The sequence below is a fragment of the Pararge aegeria genome, chromosome 25, assembly GCF_905163445.1.
Source record: "Pararge aegeria chromosome 25, ilParAegt1.1, whole genome shotgun sequence".
In the NCBI taxonomy this organism is placed as follows: Eukaryota; Metazoa; Arthropoda; class Insecta; order Lepidoptera; family Nymphalidae; genus Pararge; species Pararge aegeria.
The window spans coordinates 4,739,753-4,755,005 of NC_053204.1; the positions used below are offsets into that span (position 1 = coordinate 4,739,753).

The following is a 15,253-nucleotide window of genomic DNA, read 5'->3' on the forward strand; positions in this document are numbered from 1 at the left end:
AAAAATCAATAGAAGTTAATAAGGGACAAACAAGCAAGGATATATAGTTTTTGGTCATACGAAAAGTTTAAATAGAAAAACGAAAAAGACGCACGTTAAGCGATATAGCGATCGGTATGATGTCGTATCGTAACCGATTAGGTACGGGATTAATATAACTGGCAAAACCTAACTTTTAGTGGAATGAAAAAAAAGTAAAATTAGACTTTAAGGGCGCGAGTCCCAGTCATTTATATAAGTATGATTTTCTCGTCTCACCAAATGAAACATGTAAAAATGAATATCTTATTTTATACGTTTTACCAAAACGGAAAATATATTTAGTATTCCAGAAGAATTGTTTTTTTTTACCCTGCTTTCGGAATTCGGAGTCCAAGGCCGATGGTTCGATTCCCACAACTGGAAAAATGTTTGTGTCATGAATAATGTTTTTCAGTGTCTGCGTGTTTATATGTATATTTTAAGTAATTATGTACATTATTCATAAAAATATTCATCAGCCACCTTTTTGCACATAATACAAGCTACGCTTAATTTTGGGCTAGACGTCGATGTGTGTATTATCGTAGTATATAAATTAGTATATCTTACCTGTGTATTCAGTGTCTGGTTTGTTGATCAGATGCATAAGGAAGAACATGTAGTTCGCGAGGTTATGCTCCCTCTGTACGTGAGTGTCAAACCCGTGTGGAACCTGGAATACGTTTTAGTCAACTCTTAAGTAAGTATCGTCTTATCACATTTATTTTATTTGCAGCGAGGTTCCTATACAATTTATGAATTTCTTATTGACAAGGTTGCTTGGAAAATGGAAGCATACCCGCTCTCACAAGATAGAATAATTAATGTTAAAATATTTCTTGCCCGCTTTGTCTCGGTAGAATCTGCCTTTCGAACCGGTAGTAGATTCACTACAAACAGACAGCCTTGACGTTTCAAAAGTGCTTATATTAGGCCTACTTGAAATAAATGAATTTTGAATTGAACTTTTGAATTTTGACAATGTTGCTTGGAAGCATCCAGCCCCGCTTTCATCTCTCAAAAGATAGAAAAAATAATGTTAAAATGTAAAATGTAAATAGTTGATGTTGAAAAAGAACAACTGCTGAGCTTCTCGGCTTCTTCTTGGTGTAATCGGCCTTTCGAACCGGTGGTAGAGTCACTACAAACGGACAGGCTTGACGTTTCAAAAGTGCAACACTTTATAGGGCATAGAACACGTCTTAGAAATTGCCTTTCTTGAGATTTATACCCACTAAAACCCCCTCGGTGGCCATCCTCGGCACATAATTGGGAGGCTCCGGGATCTCCTAAGAACGCACCGGTGCCTCCCTCGTACAGCGCATGCAGAGCTCGTCCCGGGAGAAAATATTCCCCCGACCTCATTTGCCTCGCTATGGCTACGGCAAACTGCTGTCCTACCCGGGTCGTGTAAATTGATGTTAAACGGCAAGAGCCCCATCCTGGCCGACAAGACCCGATGTACCTTCATCTGGGACTATTGATCAGACGGAATTGGGCGATGATTGCCATCCGCCCGCCTCGGTCGTCTCCGAGAAGGATCACGGATCAACGATCTACAACTACTACCTAATGATGGATATGTAGAATATAATAGCTCACTTTATCAAAGTAGTCTTTATTGATGCCGCATATGAAGCAGTTGGACTCCATGTCCTCTTTCACAGACTCCAGTTGATCACGGAGTTCACCGAACGCGTCGATGATCAAACCTGCAACCAAACGTAACCTTATTGTATGTGTTTTCCTTGGCAATATATCTTCATCAGTATGAACCAATTACCAGCCCTCTACAGGGCACGTGTATCCTCTAAGAATCACTCGTCCAAATCAAGTCAGCGTGTAGCGAACCTGCTTTCTGAGTCCAAGGCCGTGGGCTCTATTCCCACAACTGTAAAATGTTTGAGTGATGAACATGAACGTTTTTCAGTGTCTGGGTGTTTATCTGTATATCATATATATTAATGTATATTATTCATAAAAATATTCATCAGTTATCTTAGTGCCTATAACACAAGCTACGCTTACTTTGGGGTTAGATGGCGATGTGTGAATTGTCGTAAAAATAAGTTGCATTAGGATGCCATTTCGTCAGCAATTAAGGGTGGTAGGAGTTATGGCACTCTTTGAAAAGACATATTTCAAGCAGTGAAATGACGATGATGACGATGATGATAATGATGACAAAGGAAAGAAGAAGCGCCTTACCCTGTAAAATAGCCAGCAGGATGACGATAACGAAGAAGAAGAAGGAGATGTCGAAGATGATGCGGTACACCTCAGAGTCATCGCCGTCCGGAGGTTCCAGCTCGTCACCAATACCACCACCAGCTCTCACTCCTTTGTACAGGTTGAACACGAAGCACTGCCAACAAATCGGATGATTCCAATGAGTTCTATACACTTGCGTAAAAAGGAATTTTGAAGGAGAACCACGCAATTGTCCATTTTGAACACGATATTTCCAAAATGATAATACCAATCTTTTTTAAAGTGGGTAGTTGTACATTATGACGTATGTATGGTTATTCTGTAGAGGGAAAATATTAAGATATGATGAATTTACCACAAATCTAATTGAGGGAAAAGTAGGTGGAAAGTGGGGTCGAGGACTTCGGAGACTGACTTTTGTGGGACAAATAAAACAAAATGTTGGAGTGGGATTTATGAAGAGGTAAAGGATAGAGAAGTTTGGAAAAGGTGTCACCCACAAATTCAAGTTCTTAAGTTTAAGAAGTGATTCTTGATTAAATTTTGGATTTTATTTTCATACATAACATTTGCAGATGAGGGTGAAACAGAACTCTTGTTTAATCTGTAGGCTTTAAGTCATTTCACTTGACTGTCAACGTTATTCCCTTGTGCTTAGTCCGAATAAAGTTGGACTTAGTAAGGCTTTTTGATTGCGCGTCCGGCTAAAATAAACGGGTCCGGCTTTTAGTCTAACTATTTACAATTCGCAAACGATGACGAGCGCGGCTGAGTCGACTATGACTGGTAATAAACAAAAGGGCTTGATTTTACAATCTTATTCTTTGTCGTAGCTATTCAAACTGAGACACAAAATCCTCAATAATGACCTGATTTGTCCGGCCTGGCAACCAACCCTACTTGTGTTCATCGTAACATAACTCACCGTAAGCATATCATGACAGTTCCTATTGACTTCATCATCCTCCTCCTGTACGTAGAACTTGCGGAAGAAGTTGAACGCTATCACCGTGTAGATGTACACGATGATTGTCAGCAGCATCACTGTCAGTACGAGCTGTGGAGGAAAAATAAATATGACACATAAAATGAAAGTGTGACAACAGACCATAAAAGACGTTCCTTTAGGCAGCAACTTGGCATCGCCATCGTTGCATAAAAAAGGGAAACTCAGGAGGTAACAAATAACCTAACCTAACAAATATTTTACATAATGATCTTTTATGCATTTATACTATGTATATCACGTCATGTCACGTCACGCCACGTCATATTTGTCGCTCATCATATCTTCTGCAGGTGTGTGCAGTGGAATTTTTGGTGATAAGGCCGCCATGTGTACAACTTTTATATGTCTTTTTTATGAATTATTGTATGTGTTTCTGTGTGTACAATAAAGTATACTTTCTTTTTTTCTTCAAACACGACTAAGTTCACCACTTGAACGAGAAGTTCATAGTGATAACAAAAAAAAACAACCGGCTAAGTTTGTTATGGGCTTCTTAGACCGGGCGCGTTTGGAACCCTCATAGCTTTAGTTTGAAATTGACGAATTTAGTTATCGCCATCAACTCTTTTATAAGTCATATTTTAAATGTATCGCATCATAAGTGCAATCTATGAGCCTATTTGAATTAAGAAATATTACTTTGACTTTTGACTTTGTTCTGTAACATCTCAAGATCTTACCTGCTTTCCATTATGCGTGACAGACTGCAAGATGGTCCTCAGGGTCTTGAAACCAACAGCAACGTCCAGCAAATGGGCGGCGAAGAAGAAGTTGTTGAAGTTGCCCATCACAGAGAAGGAGAAATACCATAGAGAGTAGAGGAAAGAGTTGTCGGTTATCGTCACTCCTGCTTTCCAGACTTGGTAGCGCCAGTCGATGTTTATGATGCTAAAAAAAAAAAAATTTTTGATTCCACTAAAAGTTTGCCCTTGACTGCAATCTTACCTGGTGGCAAGTTACGAAGCTGACTAAGAAGGTTGTGGATGGTTCAGGAATTATGGCTGAAGCAGTCTTGATTAATATAATATTTGTCGGTGTTTTACAGATAATATAGGGAAACTATTCGATCTCTTTACCCCTTCAGCAATTTACTATAACACAGCAAGAACAGAACAGCATCTTGGAGATGTCTCTTAAAAAGTTCAAAGTTTGTATTAAACGTAAGCTTATAGAAAAGTCTTATTATAGTATAAAGGACTACGTAATCGATAAAAAAGCTTGGGTGTAAATTATTGCTCTAACCAGGTTGCTCTTCTAATAATTTTAAATGACATTGTGAGATGGTGATTACAAAAAAAAAACACCCGGCTAAGTTTGTTGTAGGCTTCTTCTTAGATTAGGACGCGTTTGGAACCCTCGTAGCTTTAGTTTTTAATTTTACGAATGTGGTTATCGCCATCATCTCACTACCGTGTAATTCTTATGTACGCATCAAAAGTGCCACCTATGGGCCTACTTGAATAAAGATATTTTTGACTTTAACTTTGAACCGAGCAGGTTTCAATCCCTATTTTATCAATATACCAAAAACTCGCACCAAGTAGTTTGCATCTTTCTTTCTTCTTATATTCATTGCTAGTGTTTGGAATATGTGTGTTTCATCTTCCATCAGAAACCGGTTACATAACAGACAAAGTTTAGACATTATTACAAGCTGTATATTAAACTCCACGTAAGGCAGCCTGGACGCAGAAATTCTTTTGTAACTTTTTGTATATTGCCTATTAATATTTTATGTAAGTTTTTTTATTTAGTTTAGTTATTAATAATTCTGTTATGTAAAAGTGTGGGTGGGTCATAGTAACCAAATGAAAATAAATAAAATAAAATTATTGCATGCCATTTGGCAAGCCATTTAAATATCTTCGAATCATCTTTCTCCATGCATGCGAGAAAACAAAAAAATGCAGACACTTATAGTTGTAGGATACAAAAGGCTAGAAGGAAAAATGAACTCACTAATGCCAGAATCCTTTGCTGCCTTCCTCTTCTTGAGCCGAGAAGGACGTCTTCTCCATCCCGAGCATGTTGGATATTGAATCGAAGTCATATGTCTCTGAATACTTCACGCGGACTTTCTTCTTTATGAACTTATCCCAGTAGTTCACCGGGAACGATCTGTAAAGAGTGTTTATAAGCAATAAATAAATAAATAAATAAATATGTTACGACAATACACACATCGCCATCTAGCCCCAAAGTAAGCGTAGCTTGTGTTATGGATCAGATCGCTGATGAATATTTATATGAATTTAATACACATAAATACGTATAATATACAGATGAACACCCAGACACTGAAAAACATTCATGTTCATCACACAAACATCTCCAGTTGTGGGAATCGAACCCACGGCCTTGGACGCAGAAAGCAAAGTCGCTGCCCACTGCGCCAACTTGCTGTCGAAATGGTAGTTCTTTGGACTTACTTGGCAGATATAACAAGTTTGTCCCAATGACTCTTCAGGTCGTCGTCTTCGGGCTGTTCCGCAATGTACAGACCATCGAATTCCAGCTTACGCGCTATCTCTTTCTCGCGCTTGAATATAGCTAACGGTACCTGAAAGAATATCCCAAAGGTAATCTTGCATGTCAACTGACTAAATTCAAAATTCATTTATTTCATGTAGGCCTATTATATGCGATTCAGATTCGCGCAGTGGTCAGCTAACCTGCTTTCTAAGACTGAGGTTTGATTCCCACAACTGGAAAATTTTCTATGTTGAGCATGAATATTTTTCTATTTTAAGTATTTATGTAGGTATAAAATCGCTTGGAAACCCACCGCTTCAAATCTCAGAGGGAGAATAATGATTGTAAAAGGCCGATGATATGAAAGAGCTACTGCTGAGTTTCTTGCAGTTTTCTACTCGGTAGAATCTGCCTTCTAAACCGGCGGTAGATTCTCGACAAATAGGTAGGCTTGTAGTTTCAAAAGTTATTATACTATACATTTTTATACTACAACCAATACACACATCGCCATCTAGCCCCAAAGTAAGCGCAGCTTTTGTTATGAGTTCTAAGATGTCTCAAGAATATTTTTATGATATATATACATAAATACTAGCGTACCCCAGCGCCATCTGTCGGGCTAACTTGTGAATCTATACCATCCAGGGCGCTACACAAAGGTATACCAAAAAATTAATTCAAATCGGTCCAGCCGTCTAGGAGGAGTTCAGTGACATACACGCGCACACAAGAAATATATATATATAAAGATTAATACTTTTAATATACAGATGAACACCCAAACACTGAAAAACATTCATGTCCATCACACAACCATTTTTTTCAGTTGTGGGCATCAAACCCACAGCCTTGGTCACTGCGCCAATCGCCCGTCGGAAAGAAGATGAACTCACCTTAAGATGATAATAACCAACGAGAATAGCGAGTGATACTATAGAGTGTAATACAGCGGCCAAATTTATCACGTGCTCCATATAGAAGAAGTCTTCGTCTATCAGCACCACTTCTAGAGGGTCGTCCTCTTCACTCTCACCACTGCCACCTGTTGCAGAAACAGTGACCATCAACTTTCTCTTTACTTTTTCAATTGTTTTTTTTTTTTGTATTTTAAGTTTTCACTTAAAATCTTAATATGTATTGCAATTAAATCTTTGTATTGTTAGCAATAATTAAAAGGATTTTTTAATTTTTATTTTTATTTTTTTGTCTTTAATTTTTATTTTAATTTTTTTTATTTTACTGGATATTTGCATACCCTCTATGCACGCCACTGCTTATGAGATACTCTTCTTATGAATGCTAGGACGCGAGACATTTTTCTCCCAGAGCATTGGTACACGTGTGGTAATCCGAATAGCATAAGTGTTTTGTCGACCTCCATGGTGCAACGGTGAGCGCTATGAATTTAAGTAGGAGGTCCCGGATTCGATTCCCAGCAGGTGCAATTTGGGAATTTATATTTTCTGAATTTTCTCTGGTCTGGTGGTGGCTTTGGCCGTGGCTAGTTACCACCCTACCGACAAAGTCGTGCCGCTAATCTATTTAGTATTCCGGTGCGATTTCGCATAGAAACTGATTAGGGGTATGACTACTATACTCCTAGCCCGCTTCCATCTTAGACTGCATCACCAGGTGAGATTGCAGTCAAGGGCTAACTAAAAGCCCTATAAAACTATATTGATATATATATATATATATATTGATATTTATATACAAATATATAAATATATATGTTTTACTATATATATGTAGTATTAGTATGTAATGTTTATAATTAGCACAATTTAATCATTGCACTATCCCGTTTTCTCTTATATGTTTCTTCAACCAAAGGTGGTCTGGAGGAGATCGCTTCAAGCGATAAGACTGCCTTTGTGCATATGTATAGTTTTCATTTTTTATTTTTTTGTTAACCTGATTTTATATTTGTATGTGCAATAAAGACTTTTTCTTCTTCTTCTTCTTCTAAAAGTCAGTGGAATAAAAAAAAAAGTGTCAGTGGTGCGAAGCGGTGATAGCCGATAGCCCAGTAGGTAGGGCTTCGATTGCACTTTCGGAGGGCCAAGTTCCCATCTCGCAACTCTAACTTTTCCAACATATGCGCGTTTCAAGCAATCAAAATGTCACAAGGTTTAACGGTGAAGAAAACATCGTGAGGAAACCCGCAGACCAGAGAGTTCTCCATAATGTTCTCAAAGGTGTGTGAAGTCCATCAATCCGCACTGGGCCAGCGTGGTGGACAACGGCCTTAGCCCGTTTATAAACGGGGGTAAACTCCTATTCGCGGTAGCCACTTGCCGTGCTTTGGCAGGCCTCATCAGAGGATATAATTTGGGATAATATAGTAATAGAGGGCAGTGGCGTGCACTTCATACATGCACAAAAGCTATGCATACCCTAAAATTGATATATAACTCGTATAGCAGGAGGATTTTTGCCGTTTTATGCTATTTTCCTGCTGTATGCATACCCTGGTAAGAAACCAAATGCACGCCACTGATAGAGGGATATCATTTATATCTTCTGTCTATGCTAGCCATGAGGGTACTCGCGGAACGACAGCCAAACAAACATGTTTGGTTGTCGTTCCTTCACGCTTTAACTAAGCAAACGATCGACTTGATTTTTGGCATAGAGTTAGTTGAATGGACAGTGTAAAATAGGCTACGTTTATCCCAAGAATAGCAACGGTTCCCGCAGGATTTGTACAGTAACCGTACTAAACGCGGACGAAGAACGCGGGCGACACTTGTCATGGTATATTAGGCTGGACGACTTACCATCACCACTGCCAGAGCCCTGGCCTGATCCAGATCCGCTGATTATGTCTCCAATTCCTGATCCTTCGCTTTTTTCCACTTCTAATGTTGACACCTGAAGGACAAATAAGTTAATATATATATACAATACATATATATCTTATTACATAGCCTGGTATTGAAAACCCAAGTTAGTCATTAGTCAATTCATCTTTTAAATTCAAATTCAAAAATGTTTTATTCATGTAGACCTTATCACAGGCACTTATGCAGCGTTCATACATCATGTTACACTAATGTTAGTGGTGATAACTGGATTCGTTAACTGAAAACTAAAGCTAGAAGGGTTAATAAAGGTAATTTTCAAATATGTATTGATTATGCACCGTCATAACTTTAGTTTTTTTTAATTTATCTCTTAAATACTCTCGTGGGCCCATTTTATATATTGCTCGAACAGCCTAGAATCAATATTACAGCATTACCCCATAATAATATGCCGTAGGACTTAACGTAATAATAACGTTTAATTCAGAAAAAAGCCATAGCTACAACAATAACAATTATGTTATTTACGAAATTATAAACTAAAATTGTCCAAATGTAATAATGCTGCGAAAGTAACTTAAATACACAAGCCTGGCAGTTTCTATATCTGGAATACTACGTATCTTTTTAACCGCGTTTGATGCAGCTAAGTCTGCTCGATAAATGAAACTTTAACCCTGTTTAATTCATCGAGTTGTAAGCTTAGCGGGTAAGCAATGTTGTACTGGAGTCCCTAGGGACTTTTATGATTTGAATAAGGAACGTCATGCACGGCGTACATGAATAAAATCTGTTCATTCTAATATTGATATCTCGCTCTAATGTATGATGGCGTCCCTGTCACTCGCCAGAGCCTGTGAACCGCTAACCATAGAGTATATTGAGTAATTGTAAAAAAATCCCTCAAAGGGTGGTGTGAAAAGTATTCAACTCAGGGTTACAGTTGCCATAGTTTTGGGCGCCCCTAAAACCTACGCTAAAACGCTACACTTAGGATTCTAGATGCAACATCCTTGCTACGCTCGGGAGTTACTCTAAAATCCCTCATTTGCTTGGGATTTATCGTGGCGCCCGAAATTCCAAAACTTGATTGTTTTTCCTTGCGAGGTATGGAAATAAGAGTAATCAGGGTTAAATTTGCCTTAGTTTTGGGCGCCCCTAAAACCCTCGCTACACTAATATTAATTTACTGTTACTAATTTTAGTGTACCTACATTTTATAACGTAGGTACACTAAATTTTTTTTTTTTTTAAATATACTAATATAGCATAATATAAATTAACTGGAAGATGGTGATAACAAAAAAATAAATTTACCCGGCTAAGTTTGTTGTGGGCTCTTCTTAGACCAGGGCGCGTTTGGAATCCTCGTAGCTTTAGATTTAAGTTGGCGAACGAAGTTATCACCATCCCGTTACAATTATGTAAACAAATATGTATGAACGCTTCATAAGTGCCTGTGATAGGCCTAAATGAATAAAGAAATTTTGAATTTGAATTTGAATTTGGCTTTTTATCCTTGAAAACAAAAGGTTCCCACTGGACTTGTTTAAAACCGTAATAACCAATAGGACTTACCTTATAAAACAGAAGCACAAAGTTGATGCAGAAAGCGAGTACCAACGCCACATACTTCAAGTTGTAGAAGTTCCTAGCGAGGAAGGACACGGCACGGCGCGTGTATTGCGATAGATCCACTTGTGATAACGCTGATGGGGCGGGGCCTTGGACTGCCTGTAAATAACAAAAAAAATTATAAACCTTAACATTTGTTACCCTTTTTTTGGCGTGGTGGAAAAGCTCTGAGGCTTCCTCCGACCCCTTGGCCAGGACGGAGATTATGTGGGACTCTCCCCCTCGAAATGGGGTATACACAAACTAATAACAACCATGGCATGTTGGCTTTCTTAGACGCCCGGGGATCGGAATAAATAAATAAAATCCCTCGTTTGCTTGGAATTTATAGTGGCGCCCGAAATTCCAAAACTTGATTGTTTTTTCTTGCGAGGTATGGAAATTAGAGTACTCAGGGTTAAAGTTGCCTTAGTTTTGGGCGCCCCTAAAACCCTCGCTACACTACTACTAATTGACTGCTACTAATTTTAGTGTACCTACGTTATAAAATAAATACATATATTTCTACCATACACACATCGCCATCTAGCCCCAAAGTAAGCGTAGCTTGTGTTATGGGTACTAAGATAACTGATGAATATTTTTTTATGAATATCACACATCACACAAATCTTCAAAAATTTCATGTTCATCACACAAATATTTTCCATTTGTGTGAATCGAACCCACGGCCTCAGAAAGAATGATCGCTACAAACTGCGCCAATCGGCTGTCCAACCTAATCATGGGGATGCATAAAAATAATTGGGAATTACAATGATTTCACTTTTATACTATGAACTGTCATCTACACCAAACGTGTGTTTAAAATATCAGCCCAATCCGTTGGGGATAGCTGATAACTTCCTATATAAATGAGAACTTTCACAGAAACAGCTTTAATAAAATCTTGCATCGTTAAAACTTAAGGAGATAGATATCAATTGTAGCAAACCTTTTTGCTTTCAGCTTCGATAGAGGACATAGCGGCTTGTTGTATAGCCTGAGCTTCCATGCGTTCTTGAGCCTGTTTCTTTGCTTGCTCACCTCTGTAATAAAACAATACATACAATTAATGTTCATTAAATTTTTTGATAAGCTGTGCGAGCCCAAGCTTCGGTAGGATACTTTAAAACATCAATAATATTTACCACGTCACATAAAAAATGATCCACACAAATAAGTACATTAATATGAACCCAAAATAATTCAACATATTGACCCATTGCCGGCCCACTACAGGGCACGGGTCTCCTCCCACAATGAGAAGGGGTTAAGGGCATAGCCCACCCACTGGCCCAGTGCGGATTGGTGGACTCCACACGCCTTTGAGAACATCATGGAGAACTCTCATGCATGCAGGTTCCTCACGATGTTTTCCTTCACCGTTGAAGCAAATGATATTTTAATTACTTAAAATGCACATAACATAGAAATTTTAGGGTTCTGGGATTCGAACTCTGCCCCCAAAAAGTGAAGTCGAGCTCCTACTCATTGGGCTATCACCGTTTCCTAGACGTACTCCTGCATATTATTAAATGTCTTACCCCAAAAGGTCTATTAAAGAAGGCGGTTGCTGTTCTTCAGAATGTTCCGTGCTCTCGTCCGGAGAAGCTTCCGCTTCTTCGCCTGATGATGGAGTGGAAGTGCTCGGTGATTCGTGCGGTTTTACCTGTATCCTGGAGAGATAAAAAAATACTAAATACCTAAAATAATTACATTATTATTTTTAATAATTTTAGTTGTTTTTTTTTTTTTAACTGTGACCGGAGTTAACAACGATAATGCTGTATACACCTATAATTGATTATTGTAATGACACTAGACAGAATTTGTAATTCTAACATACATTTTTTTTTATGAATGTAGTTACAATTAATTGCTGGTGTGTCTTATGAATAAATAAATAAATAAATTAAATCAAGGTTATCCATTTTCCGTCGGAGACTTTTATGGTTTAACGTTGTCCTTGATAATCTGTTTACCAACTAAATGCCGCTGCGTAGTTACACCGTTTTTAAGATTTGGTTATTTTTAACGAAAATTATACACGAAAGTGTATATTGTTCAGTAAATCCGGGCTTCTTTTGAATGTAGTTTGTTATTATGGTATTTAATGTATTATATAACTATTTGCCTAACGTCTGCCTTTTCTTTAGCCCTCTAAGGGCTACACATAAACAAATATAACGTAACAACCAACCTAAGCCGTATGCCTGTTGCCTATTTGAATTATTACACTTTTACCGTTGGGATTAACAAACGCCAGCTCTTGGGTTTGTTAATCCCAACTCCAGCAGTCCAGCTCTGACGTGTAGAACCATTTTTTTTATTTTAGTCCCAAAAATGTATCTTACATAATACGTGTTTTGTATTAACGGGGTTATTTTCTTGTGAGCGTTAATATTGCGTTCAGCTCACATCTAAGGTGCTGTGCAATTAACGACCAATCACAAGGTATGTTTGAGCTAGAAGAAGCGTCGTGATTGGGTGTGTGCAAGTATGACACACAACGTTTGACTGTTGCTTTTATTGGACCTTGTCTAAACCAGGAGTTTTCCAATTGCTTTATTTCAGGGCTATCGATTTAAAGTATCTGCGATATTATATTAAGGAGGTTCTGGGTTCAATAATCTTGTAGGAGAAATTTATGTTTCTGAATTTAATATTTCTGAATTTACGCGGATCTAGCCTATCAGCTTCTGCACTGGCCGTCACCCCAGCGACAAGGATATGCCACCAGGCGATTTACTGGTTTGAAACCGCGTAGAAACCGGTTAGAGGAATGTGTTACAAAAAAGATGTGATCTTCGTCAGTCCGGCATGCAGCCATGTGCATTAATCGCGCGGGGCAGGCGTGTTCGGGGCAGATAACATAATATTGTATTAAAGCCCAATACGTAATACAACCTTCTGTATATTAGATGATTGTTGAAATTAAGAACTAAGTCTGCATCGAACTTACCAGGTGAGATTGCCAAGGGCTAACTTGTAATATATTAAAAGAAAACGTACTGGCCATTGTCTTCTTTAGTGATATCCAGTCCGAATGCAGACACCTGCATTTGTCCTGTATCGTCAGCAGCTGGTAACGCTGGCAGATGTCGTACAGGACCTGGGAAGTTGAAATATTTTTAAGCAAACTTAAAACTTTTTGTGACAGATTGTCCGGGGAAGTACTACTACCGTCCTTGTTTCAGCCAGCCAGCCACTATTGCAATGATGTGCTGCGATCTAAAGGACCTGTTTGCCGATGTAATTGCAGTCTCATGTAGCTTAATAAATGATCAGCCTCTATCTACTTTTAACCTCTTATATTGTATTTGGAATGCTAACCATATTACGATTTTAACGGGCGACTGGCGCAGTGGGCAGCGACCCTGCTTTCTGAGTTTATTTTTATTTTATTTATTTATTTATATATATATGTATAAAAAACAAGGTTTACTATGACCCACAAATATTTGAATAGATTCAGGTAAAAAGTCCTAATTTGGCCATGATGTGGGTGAGTATCTGACTCCTAACTAGTTATAACTGTATTTAGGATATATTCTACCGCGAACTATGGCATGAACAGGATACATATTTTAAAACTGTAATGTAATGTACTTATAAAGTGCACTGTTAAAACACATCACTTATTTCTCAGAACTTAATATCAAAACATGAATCAATAGTAGGTCTATAAACTTAATAAACACAAAACTTAACAAACAAACAACAAAATTGTCTTAATAATAAAGTGTTTTTTTTTGGTAAGTATTTTATACCTACCTAAAAAGTACGTTTATTTATTTTTACAATTAAACTTACGTTATTGTGGCTTATTTTAAAGGCCAACAAATTAATTGTGCCAATTTTGGTGTCCCTGCATACACTTCTAAACATAATTAAATAATTGACATGTTTAAATTTTTTAATTTTTTTTTTTAGCTTTTGCAGAGCAAATAACTAGTATGGCATTACTTTTAGTTCTGTCAATTTAGTTTACTTTGGAGACTTACGTACAACGGTAATGGCACTAATGGCAGGGTTAAAAATCGTGCCATTCTTGTCTACGGCAAACGTTTTGAAAAGGATAGCACTACGTTTAGAACTGTCAATTTAGTTAAATTTCAATATTGGTATATAATATAGAATTAGCACCAGTGACAGTTTTAAAAATAGTGCTATTATTTACCACAGCATACTATTTAAAAAAACATAGAATTCCTTTTAGACCTGTAATTTTTTTTTGTGCTTTGTATAAAACAGAATTGGTACCATTGACAGAGTTAAAAATAGAGTTATCCTTCTCCACAGCAAACATTTTGAAAAGGATAGCACAGCACTACTTTTAGAACTGTTAATTTACTGTAGAGATTTATATGCAACAAACTAATTATTTTAGTAGGAGTTGTTGTTATGTGTTTCTTGGTGTAAAAAAAAGTATACTTCCTTTTTTTCAACTTAATATTATAATTCTTGTGTACGTTTGTTTGAAATGTTACTCCCCTTAAATTGCTGGACCGATTTTCATGAAATTTTGTGTGTATATTTCAATTAGTTTTTAGATGGTTTGAAAAGGCACATGGATCCGGTAGATGGCGCTGCCGCACGCCTAGCCTGCCGGGTCCGCTAGTAGAATAGAATTGTTCTGTACGTGTAGTGCGAAATGTAAATTACACCTTACCTGTTAATCCAAAAGCAGATTATGTTAAATAAGTATTAAAGTGTTAATTTTTAACCAATATGTATTAAAATTTTGAAAAAAAAAATTATATCCAATTATTAATAAAATTTTGTTAAACCTGCTTTGGCGATTTAGTTTGGTAGTCCTTAAATATGCGTTCAGTCACTGAGATCTTTATGTTTAACTGTGGAAGTAACTAAGTAAGTTATAACATTGCTGTTATAACTTACTTAACTAAATAACAGAATAAAATAAATATTTATGGACGCTCCCATACAACAGACAAGATATATTTTTTTTGGCTGTTTTATAGATAAGCTTACTTCACATAACGCTAAATTACAATTGTTTCATCGCATATCCATAATTATTTAATTTAGCAATATAGCTAACCGCCTGGGGCGATGGTTAAGCCGTGTATGCCAATAAATAGAAGGTGCA

At 37.4% G+C, this 15,253-nt stretch overlaps 1 protein-coding gene across 22 annotated transcripts in view; it reads right to left on the reverse strand.

Moving 5' to 3' along the window:
- Positions 1 to 15,253, reverse strand: part of LOC120634697 (ryanodine receptor) — a 128,337-nt gene that overhangs the window by 1,009 nt on the left and 112,075 nt on the right. For all 22 annotated transcript variants that reach the window (XM_039905471.1, XM_039905468.1, XM_039905448.1 and 19 more), the window contains 13 exons: positions 13,153 to 13,252; positions 11,685 to 11,816; positions 11,093 to 11,186; positions 10,102 to 10,257; positions 8,497 to 8,590; positions 6,610 to 6,758; positions 5,671 to 5,801; positions 5,201 to 5,359; positions 3,922 to 4,129; positions 3,158 to 3,289; positions 2,230 to 2,386; positions 1,624 to 1,733; positions 592 to 694 (listed from right to left, as the gene is read on the reverse strand). In XM_039905471.1, coding sequence (XP_039761405.1) covers positions 592 to 694; positions 1,624 to 1,733; positions 2,230 to 2,386; positions 3,158 to 3,289; positions 3,922 to 4,129; positions 5,201 to 5,359; positions 5,671 to 5,801; positions 6,610 to 6,758; positions 8,497 to 8,590; positions 10,102 to 10,257; positions 11,093 to 11,186; positions 11,685 to 11,816; positions 13,153 to 13,252 — 1,725 coding nt within the window. The remainder of the gene's footprint in view (positions 1 to 591; positions 695 to 1,623; positions 1,734 to 2,229; positions 2,387 to 3,157; positions 3,290 to 3,921; positions 4,130 to 5,200; positions 5,360 to 5,670; positions 5,802 to 6,609; positions 6,759 to 8,496; positions 8,591 to 10,101; positions 10,258 to 11,092; positions 11,187 to 11,684; positions 11,817 to 13,152; positions 13,253 to 15,253) is intronic.